This window comes from Pseudorca crassidens, chromosome 9 (genome assembly GCF_039906515.1).
Source record: "Pseudorca crassidens isolate mPseCra1 chromosome 9, mPseCra1.hap1, whole genome shotgun sequence".
In the NCBI taxonomy this organism is placed as follows: domain Eukaryota; kingdom Metazoa; phylum Chordata; class Mammalia; order Artiodactyla; family Delphinidae; genus Pseudorca; species Pseudorca crassidens.
In genome coordinates, this window is record NC_090304.1 from 80,382,648 (window position 1) to 80,399,250 (window position 16,603).

Below are 16,603 nucleotides of genomic sequence, written 5' to 3' on the forward strand. Positions count from 1 at the left end.
CACTTGGATGTTTAATAAACATCTCAAACTTAACATATTCAAAACTGAACTCCTGCCCTTTACTGAAAAACTTGTGCTACCCGCAGTCTTTCCCGTAAAAGTAAATGACATCTCCACCTTTCTTGAGGCATAGGCACAAGGTCTTGGAATCATTGTTAACTCTTCTCTCATATACTGCATCCATTCAATCAGAAAAATTACCTTGGTTGTACGTTCAAAATATATTCTGAGACACCTCTCACCACTTTCACTGCTACTACCTTGATTGAAGTCATTATTGGTGCAGCTGCCACCTGACTAGTCCTGCTTCCACCCTGGTCTCCTTTCTGGTCAGTTCTCAACCCAGAAGTCTAAATATTCTGGTTAAAGCATCAGATTATATCACTCCTCTCTTGGAAATTTCCCCACGGTTTCTCGTCTCATCCAGAGTAACAAAATCCTTATAGCAACCTACAAGATCTGGCCCGTTTACCTCTCTGATTTCCTCTCCTACTTTTTGCTTCCTAATTTATTCTGTTCCAGCCATACTGGTCTCCTTGCTTTTCAATGAACAGCCTGGCACACTCCCTCAAAGGGACTTTATTCTTCCTGTTTCCTCTACCTGGAATGCTCTCCCTCAGATATCTGCAAGGAAGTTTCTTTTTTCCTTGTTTCTTCTTTTTTTTTTTCAAGGAAAGAAGTTTCTTTATCCCTTCAGGACCATCCTATTTCAGATTGTAACCCTCCTCTTCCTTGATACTTTACATCCTGTTTCCCTTTTAAATTTTTTTCCATAGCCTATATCTCCACCTAATAGTGTATATATTTTACTTGTTTGTTTGTTTGTTTTCTCTGTATTCCTCCACTAAAATGGAAGCTTGATAAGGGCAGAGATTTTTGTCTGTTTACTGCTCTATCCAAGCATGTAGAACAGTGGCTTACACAAGTAGGTTTTTCAATAAATATCTGTTGAATAAATGAATGATTCAGTCAATCTTAGGGTTATTCTCAAGCAAACTGACATAAATCTCTTTCATGCTTCCCAATCATCATGATTCATACACCTGCTGAGATGTATTTTTGTAGTACCCATGAGATATTTCTGAGATTTTAGCTTCTATTTAAATCTACCCAATGAACACTATTGTTCAACTTTATACTCTGTTCCACCATCTAACATTTGAAGGCTTGTTTCATTTTCTCTTAAGATCTTGAACTTTAAAAGTAATTTTATTAAAATTACATTGTTTACTTTTCTTTCATTTTCTGAGGTGTCTTAATCAATTTTGCAAGGTTCTGCAATACTTTGCATTCCTGAGAAGGGAATCTCTTTTTTTCCCCTAACTCAGTAACTTTCACAGTCATTACTGCAATGTTTTACACATACTGGGTACTCCGTAAAAATATTCATAGGAAAACTTACATAAACAAAATTGAAAAAATAGTCTGTATGTGGTCAAAAACCTCCAGCATCCCTATTTTCATGTACTATACTCAGCTAGAAGAGCTACCTTACGGGTATTTTTTATTCATATTCTTTAATTTATTCATCATTTGGTGAATGTTTATTGAATTTTTATTATGTGCCATTCATTGCTCTGCCAATAAGAATCTCTACATTTAGTGGAGATATATAATAAATAAATACATTAAATTAGAATTGCATAGAAAAATGCATCTTTGCCAAAATCCTGAGACTTAAGATTAACATACAGTCAAACTTTAAATTGGATTATCACCATTATAGAATGAACTTAGGGTATAGTATATCTGAAATTTTATCCAATAAAATATAGCTATTACTATAGCAGTAAAATTACAGAATTTTAGGCGTCAGATTTTGTACAGAGACAATAATTTCTCAATACTGTCAGCTGATTACTTCTGCCTATAGTCAACTCTCTTGCACATTTGGAATACTAAACAGTAGTCTATGATGATTGGCAGTTTTATAGAAGCAATCCTATAAACCATGCTATTTGTACTGCTTGCAGAAGATAAATCTTGGGTCTAGAAATGTGACAATATAGCAACATAATTGGCTTTCAAGATAATAAAATCTTCTCTGAATTTTTACGTGCATCTCAGCGTTTATCACATGCATACCAATTTCAGCAGCTACCTGGAGTATCACAGTAAGGGGATCTTTACAGCAGAAAACATGCAGAGAATTTAAACTCTTAAGACAAGTTTGGTTTTTTGAAGAACTGGCAGGTTCTAGCAAACAAATTACTTTCCCTGAAAGTAACCGGTGATTGTTAGTAACATTTGCTATGTTGGTACCCTTATTTTCAAAACACTGTTTCAAGGCTTTCCTTGCTTTATACAGCCATTTTTACCACTTAAAGTATTCTATTACATCTGGTATGAACATAGTTTATTAGTATAAAACAAGACAATTGAAAAATGTCTTTTATGTCATATAGTTTTATCTTTGGTTAAAGAAGAAGAATGAAAGTAGTTGACAATTTTTCTGCTATAGTCAATAAGTCTGTCCTATCAAATACTGTTATTATTTCTGAAAACCCAGTGGAAAGTTATGAACAAAACATGTGTACCTTTGATTCCTAAATCAGTCATAGTCCTCACCACTATTCCATTGTCAATGATAAGTGCATGCTGATTTTCCATTCTATAATGTATCTTCTATCAGGTTCACTTTGTTGTTAGCTATATGCAGCTGGAAAACTCTTCACAACCAAGAAAAGCGGCGATTGGTTTCATTGTTAATTTACACATTGTCACACTTTAAAAGGACTTTAAGATATATATGCTTATCTAATTGTCTATTGCACATAATATTAAAGTAGAATATTTAATATTACTACCAATAATATTAACTTGTTTGTGAATAGTAAAAATAGTTTAGGAAAATATATTTCAGTAACATGTTTTCTAGGAAGAACCTTGAACATAAGGTCTATAGCTTAAAGAAATCTCAAAACTCCTCATACTTCATGTCCTGAAAATGATTGTTAATCTATATTAATGATTTTGTCAGGCTTTTTTTTAACCGCCACAAATTCGAAACCTCAATGAAAAATTGTTCCTAAATAAATATTCCTTTTAATGTCTATTGTTTTGAAATTGTAAAAGTGAGAAAATAAATATTTGATGTATCTAATTTTTCTTTATTTCTTTCTTTTCTGTATTTTTAAAAATTGTTTATGCCTAGATTGAAGATGATTTATATTGGATTTTTTTGTAAATGATATTAGGGCCTTGTTTCTCCTTGAGAAAATTCAAGATGGCAAAGCTAATATTTCATTGTTACTTCATTCTCACAAGATAGAAAGTATTCCCAACTAGAACTTGAAGGACTCATGTTAAATAAAACTAAGTAACCTACAATTAAATTTTGTTCTTAATAATAATTTTATTTAGTGTTGCAAATGCAAGTATGTCAAACAATTTTACAAAGGTCTGAATTTCAAGATAACCAAATATGTATATTATTCTTCATACTAGTTAAATTTTTATTAATATTTCTTGACTAAAATGCTTCCAACATTTTTCCTTACACTTGTCTAGCTATTGTAGTCTCTCAATATTTGTAATAATTATCAATTTCTCTATTTATTGAACTCTAGAGTTCTTAATTTTCTTATATAAAATTAACAGTTTTCACGATTATTTTTAAAACTTTACTCTTGCAATAATAAACTCTCATTTATAGTTTAGAGCAAGAGAATTTCATCCTATAGAGCACATAGGGAGTTATTTTCACTCCAAGTGGCATGTAAAATGCCCATTTATATGTGATAGTAAATAATCTAATATTTTAAATAAATCTAAATGTCATACCTTGTTGGCATTTGCAACATTGTTACACTTATTAGATAGGGTAGTAACATCTGTGCTTATACACATATTTATATTATTCATTTCTGGGAATGTCAGGACATTTTTAAAGTAAGCATCTATTTATTGGGTCTGCCAGAAGGTGAAGGCAAATAGTAGATCTTGATGAAATATTGAAGCTGAACTGAACTTTATATCTAATAAATATCAGTATGCTGTAGAGAAAATTGATGTAGATTAAAGGAATTAGAAAGTTAATGGGTTGAAAAGGGTGACACTTCAGCATGAGTGGTCCGGTAAGGCCACTTAGGAGGTGATATTTAAACAGAGACTTGAATGAAGTAAGAAAGCAAATCCTGAACATATCTGAGGGAAAAACAGATGTAGGCAGGGAACAGGCTAACTAGTTAAGAGGTTATTGCAGTAATCCAAGTGATAATATGGTGGTGTTATGGATTAGGGTGGTGGATGTGGAAATGAAGAAGTGCTAAGATTTTTATATCAGACCTGTGAATTTGGCTGTGGGACATGGGAGAGATGTAAAAAATAATTTCAAGGTTTTGGCCTGAGCAATCAATTGAATTTCTCACTGAGCTGAAGGATTCTGGTGATAAAGAAGATTTCCTAGAGAAGAGGAAGGTGGTCTTGCAAATTTAGAATTCTGATTTGAACATGTTTAGATAACTGTTAAACATCATGGTGGAAATGTCAGAAAAGTAAGTGACAGGAAACAGGTAGGAAGGAGTAGCAGATACAATATTGGGAATCATAAGCATACTGGTCTTTAAAACTATAGGATTGACCAAGTAATGGTCCTGAGTACACCCCAATATTGGGAATTCCAGGAAAGGAGGAGGAGTCAATGATGGACACCAAGAAGTTATAGTCAGGAAGACAGAAGAAAGACTGGGAGACTGTAGTGATTGAGAAGCCAAAAGAAGAAAGTGTTTTAAGAAGGTCAAAGTGTTTTAAAAAGGTCAAATACTATAGATGAAATTAGACAATGTTTTTTTGTTATGAAGTGGCACAGATAAATATCAATAGGATAATAGCTGGTGAGAAGAAGGACCAAGAGAGGGTATTTTTTGGTTTGGTTTGGTTTTTAGTGGGAACTATTTCACCATATATGTATCCAATCTTTATCTTTCAAGTTTGCAAAGTTTTTAAATGTGTGTTCGTGTATCTCCCTCCTCCTAGAACTGGGTAGAGAGAGCTGAAAACCAGACTCTTCTCTCCGATACACTTGACCTATCAGAACTCTTCCACCCAGACACATTTCTCAATGCACTTCGCCAGGAAACTGCAAGGTAAATAGAATGAAATACTTATTTGTCTGAGAGGGTAATTATACTTTGATTTGTTCACTTCTGATCACATTCCCTTGATTGTCAAGAAATAAATTTATTGTTGAATCCAGATAGTTGTATTATTTCTTAATACTTGACGTTTAATAACAGTAAACTTCTAGTTTAGAGAACACTGCTTTCAATTATGATGTGTTTTATATTAGAATTGAAAAAGGCAAAACAATTTTTAAAATTTTGGTCATTTATGTATCTAGACCTATTGTGTCCAATATGGTAGGCAGAAGTCAAATGATGCTATTTAAATTTAAATGATTTATTCCTGATATTAGTGGATATGGTTTCAGTTTTTCACCATTCAGAATGATGTTGGCTGAGGGTTTGTCATATGTGGCCTGTATTATGTTGAGGTAAGTTCCCTCTGTGCCTACTTTCTGGAGAGACTTTATCATAAATGGGTGTTGAATTTTGTCGAAAGCTTTTTCTGCATCTGTTGAGATGATCGTATGTTTTTTCTCCTTCAATTTGTTAATATGGTGTATCACATTGATTGATTTGCGTATATTGAAGAATCCTTGCATTCCTGGGATAAACCCCACTTGATCATGGTGTATGATCCTTTTAATGTGCTGCTGGATTCTGTTTGCTAGTATTTTGTTGAGGATTTTTGCATCTATGTTCATAGTGATATTGGCCTGTAGTTGTCTTTTTTTGTGACATCTGTCTGGTTTTGGTATCAGGGCCTCATAGAATAAGATTAGGAGTGTTCCTCTCTTTGCTATATTTTGGAAGAGTTTGAGAAGGATAGTATTCACCTGTAAAGCCATCTGGTCCTGGTCTTTTCTTTGTTGGAAAATTAATCACAGTTTGTTGGAAGATTTTTAACACAGTTTCAATTTCAGTGCTTGTGATTGGTCCATTTATATTTTCTATTTCTTCCTGGTTCAGTCTCAGAAGGTTGTGCTTTTCAAAGAATTTGTCCATTTCTTCCAGTTGTCCATTTTACTAGTATATAATTGCTTGTAATAATCTCTCATGATCCTTTGTATTTCTGCAGTGTCAGTTGTTACTTCTTTTTCATTTCTAATTCTATTGATTTGAGTCTTCTCCCTTTTTTTCTTGAAGAGTCTGGCTAATGGTTTATCAATTTTATTTATCTTCGTAAAGAACCAGCTTTTAGTTTTATTGATCTTTGCTATCGTTTCCTTCACTGTTTACGGATGATGTGATACTTACTATACATAGAGAATCCTAAAGATGCTACCAGAAAACTACTACAGCTAATCAATGAATTTGGTAAAGTAGCAGGAAACAAAATTAATGCACAGGAATCTGTTGCATTCCTATACACTAATGATGAAAAATCTGAAAGAGAAATTAAGGAAAAACTCCCATTTACCACTGCAACAAAAAGAATAAAATACCTAGGAATAAACCTACCTAAGGAGACAAAAGACCTGTATGCAGAAAACTATAAGACACTGATGAAAGAAATTAAAGATGATACAAACAGATGGAGAGCTATACCATATACTTGGATTGGAAGAATCAACATTGTGAAAATGACTATACTACCCAAAGCAATCTACAGATTCAATGCAATCCCTATCAACCTACCACTGGCACTTTTCACAGAACTAGAACAAAAAAATTCACAATTAGTATGGAAACATAAAAGACCCTGAATAGCCAAAGCAATCTTGAGAAAGAAAAACAGAGCTGGAGGAATCAGGCTCCCTGACCTCAGACTATACTACAAAAGCTACAGTAATCAAGACAGTATGATACTGGCAAAAAAACAGACATGTAGATCAATGGAACAGATAGAAAGCCCAGAGATAAACCCACTCATATGGTCACCTTATCTTTGATAAAGGAGGCAAGAATATACGATGGAGCAATGACACTCTCTTCAATAAGTGGTGCTGGGAAAACTGGACAGCCACATGTGAAAAATGAAATTAGAACACTCCCTAACACCATACACAAAAATAAACTCAGATGGATTAAAGACCAGACACGATAATTGTAAGGCCAGACACGATAAAACTCTTAGAGGAAAACATAGGCAGAGCACTCTATGACATAAATCACAGCAAGATCCTTTTTGACCCACCTCCTAGAGAAGTGGAAATAAACACAAAAATAAACAAATGGGACCTAATGAAACTTCAAAGCTTTTGCACAGTAGAGGAAACCATAAACAAGACGAAAAGCCAACCCTCAAAATGAGAGAAACTATTTGCAAACATAGCAACTAACAAAGGATTAATCTCCAAATATACAACTCATGCAGCTCAATATCAAAAGAAAAACCCAATCCAAAAATGGGCAGAAGACCTAAATAGACATTTCTCCAGAGAAGATATACAGATTGCCAACAGACACGTGTAAGGATGCTCAACATCACTAATCATTAGGGAAATGCAAATCAAAACTAAAGTGAGGTATTGCCTCACAGCAGTCAGAATGGCCATCATCAAAAATCTACAAACAATAAATGCTGGAGAGGGTGTGGAGAAAAGGGAACCCTCTTGCACTGTTGATGGGAATGTAAATTGATGCAGCCACTATGGAGAACTGTATGGAGGTTCCTTGAAAACTAAAAATAGAACTACCATACAACCCAGCAATCCCACTACTGGGCATATACCCTGAGGAAACCATAATTCAAAAAGAGTCATGTACCACACTGTTCATTGCAGCTGTATTTACAATAGCCAGAACATGGAAGCAACCTAAGTGTCCATTGACAGATGAATGGATAAAGAAGATGTGGCACATATTACAATGGAATATTACTCAGCCATAAAAAAAACGAAATTGAGTTGTTTGTGGTAAGGTGGATGGACCTAGAGACTGTCATACAGAATGAAGTAAGTCAGAAAGAGAAAAACAAATACCATATGCTAAGGCATATATATGGAATCTAAAAAAAATAGTTCTGAAGAACCTAGGGGCACAACTAAAATAAAGTCACAGACATAGAGAATGGACTTGAGGACACAGGGATGGGGAAGGGTAAGCTGGGATGAAGTGAAAGAGTGGCATGGACATATATACACTACCAAATTTAAAATAGCTAGTGGGAAGCAGCCTCATAGCACAGGGAGATCAGCTCCCTGCTTTGTGACCACCTAGAGGGGTGGGATAGGGAGGGTGGGAGGGAGACGCAAGAGGTAGGGGATATGGGGATATATGTATACATATAGCTGATTCACTTTGTTATACAGCAGCAACTAACACAACATTGTAATGCAATTGTACTCCAATGAAGATGTAAAAAAGAAATTAAATGATTTAAAGTTAAAATGGATTAAGGAGACTAGATGGTTGCATAAGAGGATGTGACCCTCATCTTCTCCCCTGAACAAATCCGAAATACATCTACAGGAGGAGCATTTCTCAGTGAAAACTAACTGGAACTGGTAGAAGGACTCCTTTAAAACCGAGGCTGTAAGAAAAATACACATGTAATCAGGTAGGAAGGGAAGAAAAGCAATCAAATCAGGACCTGTGCCCCAGAGAGGGGACTCAGAGGAAAAGGGTGATTATATGGGCAGACCCTAGCCCTGGGGAGTGAGTGGGTCAAGCCACAGACTAGGCTTCCCAGTCCTGGGGTCCTACATGGAGGAAATAAGCCCCCTCACTGGTTGGAGGAACACTGTGACAAATAGAAGGGCTGGGAGAATCCTGGGCTCCATTAAAGAGGAGTGTGTGTGCACTGGCTAGCCTCTGGGGCAAGGTGGAGAGAGGTCTGCTCTAGTGGCTGCTGAGTTTCCCGTGACTGCCTCATCATACACCCCAGACTGAGCTAAGCAAAAGCTCTGGCCCCTCTTAGTCCATGCCACAGTATGGCACTGGATCTGGGGTGGCCAGGACCAGGGAAAAGACTTGACTTTGGGATGCAGAGGTGATTTAGTCCCAGGGTGGACCCTGGGTGGGCTGTGGTGGCCATTGTTGGCACTTACTCAAGTGGTGCCCTAGAAGCAGTCCAGAGGGCAGCCGCTGTACACCACAGCTCAACCCACCACCTTGCCCCAGTATACACAGAGAAACCACAGAGGCCCTGCCTCCCCTTTGGGGCACAGAGGAGGTTGGAGATAGTGATCAGTTGTGAGAGACAAAGAGGTCTTGCCCCCACGGCAGGGAAGAGAGGTCTGCTCTAGTGGCTGCCTGTTTTCCTCCAACCACCTCATCATGTGCCTCAGCTCAAGCTAAGCAAATGGTTGGACCCCACTTAGTCCATGCCACAGCACAGCCCTTGATCTGGGGCGGCTGCGACCAGGGAAAAGACTCAACCGTGGTCTGTGGCTGAGCAGAACCACAGATGCCTGCACAGACAGCACATTGGACTGCTGTATGCACATGAACCTCACTTGATTCAGCACTCCCCTCCTGGGACAAAATTCCTGGTGTGGGGAGTGGGGAAAACCCACACTTAAAGGAAATGGAGCCAGTTCGAGCCTGACACACAGGTCTTCTTCTGCAGCAACATGGGATCAGACCCCGACCCTGGGAGGGCAGTGATGGTTACTGACTAGAGAAGAAGCCTTGCCTCACACCCCAGGCCAGCTCTGTCTCCAGCCCCACCACTTACCAAGGCGATAGCTGCCAGCACACTCTGAGGAAAGACATGACTGGCATCCACATCAAATCCAGCTCTCCCACCAAAGGCATTGAACATATGTAGTCAGCATAGAGACACTCAAACATAAGAACACCCCTTTAAGATGCAATAGGTAACTGTTTCACCTAAATTCATAGAGGCAGAGAAAGTTAAGTCTAAAAAAATGAAAAGGCAGAGGAACTACTCTCAATTGAAAGATCAAGAGAAAAAATAAATAATGAAAGAGAAATAAACAATTTACCAGATAAAGAGTTAGACACATTGGTAGTGAAAATGTTACTTGAATTAGGAAAAAGAATTGATCTAAAAAATGAACATGTTCTCAAGGAACTAGAAAATATAAAGATCCAGTCAAAAATAAATAATTTAATAGCTGAAATAACACATTAGAAGGAATGAATAGCAGACTAAGTGATATAGAAGAATGCATAAGTGATCTGGAAGACAGAATAATGGAAATCATCCAATCAGAGCACCAGGAGAAAAAGAAAATTTTTTTTAAAAAGCAATCTAAGAAACATGTCTGATAACATTAAGTGTCCCAACTTTCGCATTTTAGTGGTTCCAGAAAGAGACGAGAGAGAGAAGGAGAGTGAAAATGTATTTGAGGAAATTGTGTCTGAAAACTTCAGAAACCTGAAGAAGGAAATAGATATCTAGGTACAGGAAGTACAGAGGGTCTCAAACAAGATGAACCCAAACAGACCCACACCAAGATATATCATAATTAAAATGGAAAAATTTTTAAATAGAGAATTCTAAAGGCAGCAAGAAAAAAATAGAGAGCCATACACAAGGGAATCCCCATAAGGCTATCAACTGATTTCTCTGCAGAAACATTGCAGGCCAGAAAGGATATATTTAAAATCCTGAAAAGGAAACACCTGCAAGCTAGGATACTCTACCCAATAAAATTATCATTTAGAATAGAAAAAGAGATAAAGAATTTCTCAGACAAGCAAAAACTAAAAGAATTCATCAATACTAAACCTACCCTAAAAGAACTGTTGAAGGATCTCTAAATGGAAAATAAGTAAGAATCTATAGGAAATGGAAAATCCCAGTAGGAAAGATAAATATATAGTAAATGTTGAAGATCACTTAAATAAGTCCGTACATAGGTTAAAAGACAAAAAGTGTAAAAGCAACTATAACTACAACAAACAGCTAAGGGATAAACATGAAGATGTAAAATATGACACAAAAAACAAAAATGTCGGGGACGGTAGTAAAAATGTATATCTTTTAAAATGGTTTGAACTTAAATGACTGTCAGTTTAAATCAAGTAGATATAATTATGGGTCAACACACATGAACCTAGGGTAACCACAAATCAAAAACCTACAATACATACACAAAAACTAAAAAGAAAGGAACACAAGCATAGTACTAAAGAAAATTGTCAAACCACTAGAGAAGAAACAAAGATGTGAACAGAAGAAGCTACAAAAGCAGCCAGAAAACAAGTAGTAAAATGGCAATACGTACATACCTATTAATAATTACTTTAAATGTCAATGGACTAATGCTCTAATTAAGTGGTTCATTGGATACAAAAACAAGACCCTTCAATATGCTGCCTGTAAGAGACTCACTTTAGGGCTAAAGATACACACAGACTGAAAGCGAACAGGTGCAAAAAAGATATTTCATGCAAACAGAAGCAACAAGAAAGTGGGAGTAGCAAAACTGATGTCAGACAAAATAGATGTTAAAACAAAGGCTATAACAAAAAACAAAGAAGGGCATTATATAATGATAAAAGGCTCAATACAAGAAGAGGACATTACACTCGTTAACATATATGCACACAATGCAGGAGCACCTAAATATATGAAACAAATACTAACAGATATGACGGGATAACTTGACAATAATACAATAATAGTAGGGGACTTTAATACCCAATTGACATCAATGGACAGATCATCCAGAAAGAAAATCAAAAAGACAACGGAGGTCTTAAATGACACAATAGAACATTTGCACATAATTGATACCTACAGGACATTATATCCAAAAACAGGAGAATACACATTCTTTTCAAGAGCATATGGGATATTCTTCATGAGAGCTCACATACTAGATCACAAAACAAGCATCAGTAATTTAAGAGGATAGAAATTATATCAGGCATCTTTTTTCTGACCACAATGGTACAAAGCTAGAAATCAACTTCAGAAAGAAAAATGGGAAAAGAACAAACATATAGAGACTAAGCAACATGCTACTAAAAAACCAATGGGTCAATGAGGAAATCAAAGAGGAAATCAGAAAATACCTTGAGACAAATGAAAATGGAAACAAAACACTCGAAAATCTATGGGATGCATCAAAAGCAGTTCTAAGAGTTGATACTGATACAGGCCTTCCTCAAGAAACAAGAAAGATCTCGGTCTTCCCTGGTGGCACAGTGGTTGAGAGTCTGCCTGCCGATGCAGGGGGCACGAGTTCATGCCCCGGTCCGGGAAGATCCCACATGCCGCAGAGCGGCTGGGCCCGTGAGCCATGGCCGCTGAGCCTGCACGTCCGGAGCCTGTGCTCCGCAATGGGAGAGGCCACAACAGTGAGAGGCCCGCGTGCTGCAAAAAAAAAAAAAAAAAAAACTCAAATAAACAGCCTAACATAGCACCTAAAAGAATTAGAAAAAGAAGAATTAGCAAAGCCCAAAATCAGCAGAGGAAAGGAAATAATAGAGATCAGAAGGGAAATAAGTAAAATAGACATAAGAAAAAAACAATAGAAATGATTAATGAAACCAAGAGCTGGGTTTCTAAAAAGATAAACAAAATTGATAAGCCTTTAGGCATGCTCACCAAGAACAAAAGAGAAGACCCAAAAAAATAAGAAATGAAAGAGGAGAAATAACAACCAATACCACAGAGATTTAAAAAAAAAAAATCACAGGAGGATACTACCAACAGTTATATGCCAACAAATTGGACAACCTAGAAGAAATGGATGAATTTCTAGAAGTATACAGCCTGCCAAGACTGACTTAAGAAGAAATAGATAATTTCAATAGACCAGTCACTAGTAGTGAAATTAAATTTGTAATAAAAATACTCCCAGCCAGCAAAAGTCTAGGACTAGATGGCTTCACAGGGGAATTCTACCAAACATATAAAGAAGAACTAATACGTGTCCTCTAAATCTATTCCCCAAATTCAAGAGGATAGAACATTCCCAAATTCATTCTACCAGGCCACCATTTCTCTGACAACCAAAAGCAGCCAAAGACTACTACAAGAAAGAAAATTACAGGCCAATTGATGAATATAGGATGTAAAAATCCTTAACAAAATATTAGCAAACCAAATCTAACAATATATAAAAAGGCTCATACACCATGATAAAATGGGATTTATTACAGAGTCACAAGAATGGCTCAACATTTGCAAATCAATCAATGTGATACACCACGTTACCACAAGAAAAGGCACAAATCAAATTATCATCTCAATAGATGCAGAAAAAACATTTGACAAAATTCAACATCTGTTCGTGATAAAAACTCTCATCAAAGTGGATATAGAGAGAACATACCTCAACATAGTAAAGGTCATTTATGACAGACCTATAGCCAGCATCATACTCAGTGGTGAAACAATGAAAGCCTTCTTCTAAATTCAGGAACAAGACAAGGATGCCCACTCTCACTACTTCTATTTAACATATTATTTGAAGTCCTAGCCACAGTAATCAGACAAGAAAGAAATAAAAGGCATCCATATTAGAAGGGAAGAGTTAAAACTTTCACTATTTGCAGATGACATGATACTGTATATATAGAAAACCCTCAAGTCTCCACCCAAAAACTGTTAGAACTAATAAATGAATTCAGCAAAGTTGCAGGATACAAGATTAATATACAGAAATCTATTATGTTTCTATACAATAATAATGAGCTATCAAAAAGAAAAAGTCAAAAAAAAAATGTTTAAAGTCACATCAAAAAGAATACCTAGGAATAAAGTTAACCAAGGAGGTGAAAGACCTATGATCTGAAAAGTATAAAACATTGATGAAGGAAACTGAAGAAGATTCCAAACAATGGAAAGATACTTGTTGTTCTTATGATTTTGTTGAAATGAATATACTACCAAAAACAATCTACAAATTTAATGCAGTCCCTATCAAAATACTCATGACACTTTTCATGGAACTAGAACAAGTGATCCTAAAATTGAAATGGAACCACAAAAGACTCCAAATTGCCAAAGAAATCTTTTTTTTTTTTTTTTTGGGCATGCCACTCGGTATGCAGGATCTTACTTCCCTGACCAGGATTGAACCCATGCACCCCTACAGAGTCTTAACCACTGGACTGCCAGGGAAGTCCCTGCCAAAGCAATCTTGATAAAAAAGAACAAAGCTGGATATATCATCCTTCTAGACTTCAGACTATTCTGCAAACCTACAGTAATCAAAACAGCATGCTACTGGCACAAAAACAGACACATAGATCAATGGAACAGATTAGAGAGCCCAGAAATAAACCCCCACACCTGTGATCAATTAATACACAACAAAGGAGGCAAGAATATACAGTGGAGAAAAGACAGTCTGTTCAATAAGTGGCACTGGGAAATCTGGGCATCTACATGTAAAACAATGAGATTAGAACATTACCTCACACCATATTCAAAATAAACCCAAAATGGATTAAACTTCTAAATGTTAGACATGAAACCATAAAACTCCTAGAAGAGAACATAGGCAGAACACTCTTTGACATAAATCGTAGCAATAGTTTTTGGATCTGTCTCCTAAGGCAAAAGAAATAAAAGTAAAAATAAACAAATTGGACCTAAGAAAACTTAAAAGCTTTTGCACAACAAAGGAAACCATCAGCAAAATGAAAATACAACCTAAGGAATGGGAGAAAATATTTGCAAATAATGCAGCTGACAAGGAGTTAATAACCAAAATATACAAACAACTCATACAACTTAATATCAAAAGAAACAAGCAATCCCATCATCCTGAAGCAATAGCAATAATGACTTCAAAACTCCCTTCACATGTGATTTATGTAAAAGCGTATTTCCCCCTTGAACCTTCTCCCCTCTTTCCATCCTGCTTACACCACACAAATCCAAGTGGTCCTACTATAAAGTCAGATGGAAAAACCCTGGTCTGTATCAGGAAGAAAAGAACTGCTAACACCACCTGCTATTAAAATTCTTTAATAGCATCCCCCCAAACAAGTTAAATAAAATTAAAAATGTAATTTCTCAATACACTAGCCACATTTAAAGTTCTCAATAGCCACATTTGGGTAGTGGCTGCCATTTTGGACTGAATGAAAATATATTTATCTCTGTAGAAAATTCTGTTAGACAATGCTGACTAGGCTTCTTGGTGGGAAACAGTATTTGATGGTTAAGTTCAAACTCTTTTTAAAAACAAATTTGGAATATCATATCATATATAGTCTATCATTTTTAAGAAGTTAGATGCAATGAAAGAGACACTTCCAAAAACATACTGAAAAAAATTTAGTTTCTTTTTAGTGCTTTGGGGGATATTCAATTGATAGTACCTCAGGAGCATATTATAAATATCATATTTCAGTTCAGCTAGTAAACATTTATTGAACCCCCATTATGTGCCTGCATTTGAGGATGATGGTCAAAACAGAGGATGTAAAAATAAAAGACCCTATCCTCAAGATACCTACACAGCCTTGAAGAGGAGACTGACATAACAAGTTAACTTTAAAAACTTAGTGTGAAATCTGAGGTATTGTGCATCGCCTAAGATATCTGATTACTTGTACATTATAAATATTTCAATTTTAAATAAATAGGAATGTGTATATCTTCTATAGCTATTCATATTTTAATTCCTGAAAATTATCTCTTTCTGACATTTGATGCTTTATTTTCACAGGGCTGTGGTCTGCTCTGTGGATAGCCTTAAATTTGTGGCCTCATGGAAAGGTCGACTGCAAGAAGCAAAGCTGCAAATTAAGGTATTAGAATAATTTTAGATGTTTATCTGAGTCAAAAATTATGTAATTACCAACTGTGATAAAGAGATTTTGCTCCAATCTCAAAGTCACCTATCTCTATAGTGTAAGGTCAGCAGAGATAGATTATATTACCTGTGTGAAAAATCAAAATAAGTTAAGATTTAACATGAAACAACCTGTACAAGATACAACATGTTCTAATGCAAAAATAAGAATCTTAGGAATATAACATAGTATTTGAAAATATAACTTCGGTAAAAAAATGATATAAATCTTGAAGTTCTGTTAGGTTACCTGTTCTAACATTCAAGTCAATAAATATTTGCTATACAATAAAGTATGTATAAAAGGTGTGAAAAATTTAGACCAAATCTTGTCCTTAGGGAGTTTACAGTTGGTAAGTATATTAGTTCACTATTAAAATCAAGCCAACTATGTTAAAAAAAAATTAAGCCATCTTTTGCAGTATAAATTTTCCTAGGTAGCTTTTCTGCTAAAAATGCATTACTCTTGCAATAATAGATAATATAGATAACCATTCAAATATTAATAACAAAACTAATGAAATGCTTCCCCCAACAACTCCAACCTTCTTGCATGTCATTGGCATTCTCTACCATTCTTTCCCATTCTCACACATAGAATTGCCCTCTTAACTTTTTTCCACTGCTAATATAAGATGCTGCATGTTGTAGTACGATTATCTCTATACATCTGTGTTGGTCTGTCTTATGATACTGTAATGACATTGAAGATAAAGACTGTCTTATCCATCTTCAGATCCCCAGTATCTAGTTCAGTATATTACATATAATTAAAATAAATGTAAAACCATAGTTCTTTAACTTAGTTAACCTTAGGCAACTGACTTTTCAGAAGTTCTATTTATATAATTCTAGTTCTCAGGTCAA

The 16,603-nt window shown here is 35.6% G+C and overlaps 1 protein-coding gene across 3 annotated transcripts in view; it reads left to right on the forward strand.

The window, feature by feature from the left end:
- Positions 1-16,603, forward strand: part of DYNC2H1 (dynein cytoplasmic 2 heavy chain 1) — a 379,694-nt gene that overhangs the window by 332,278 nt on the left and 30,813 nt on the right. For all 3 annotated transcript variants that reach the window (XM_067750851.1, XM_067750849.1, XM_067750850.1), the window contains exons 86-87: positions 4,978-5,087; positions 15,611-15,692. In XM_067750851.1, coding sequence (XP_067606952.1) covers positions 4,978-5,087; positions 15,611-15,692 — 192 coding nt within the window. The remainder of the gene's footprint in view (positions 1-4,977; positions 5,088-15,610; positions 15,693-16,603) is intronic.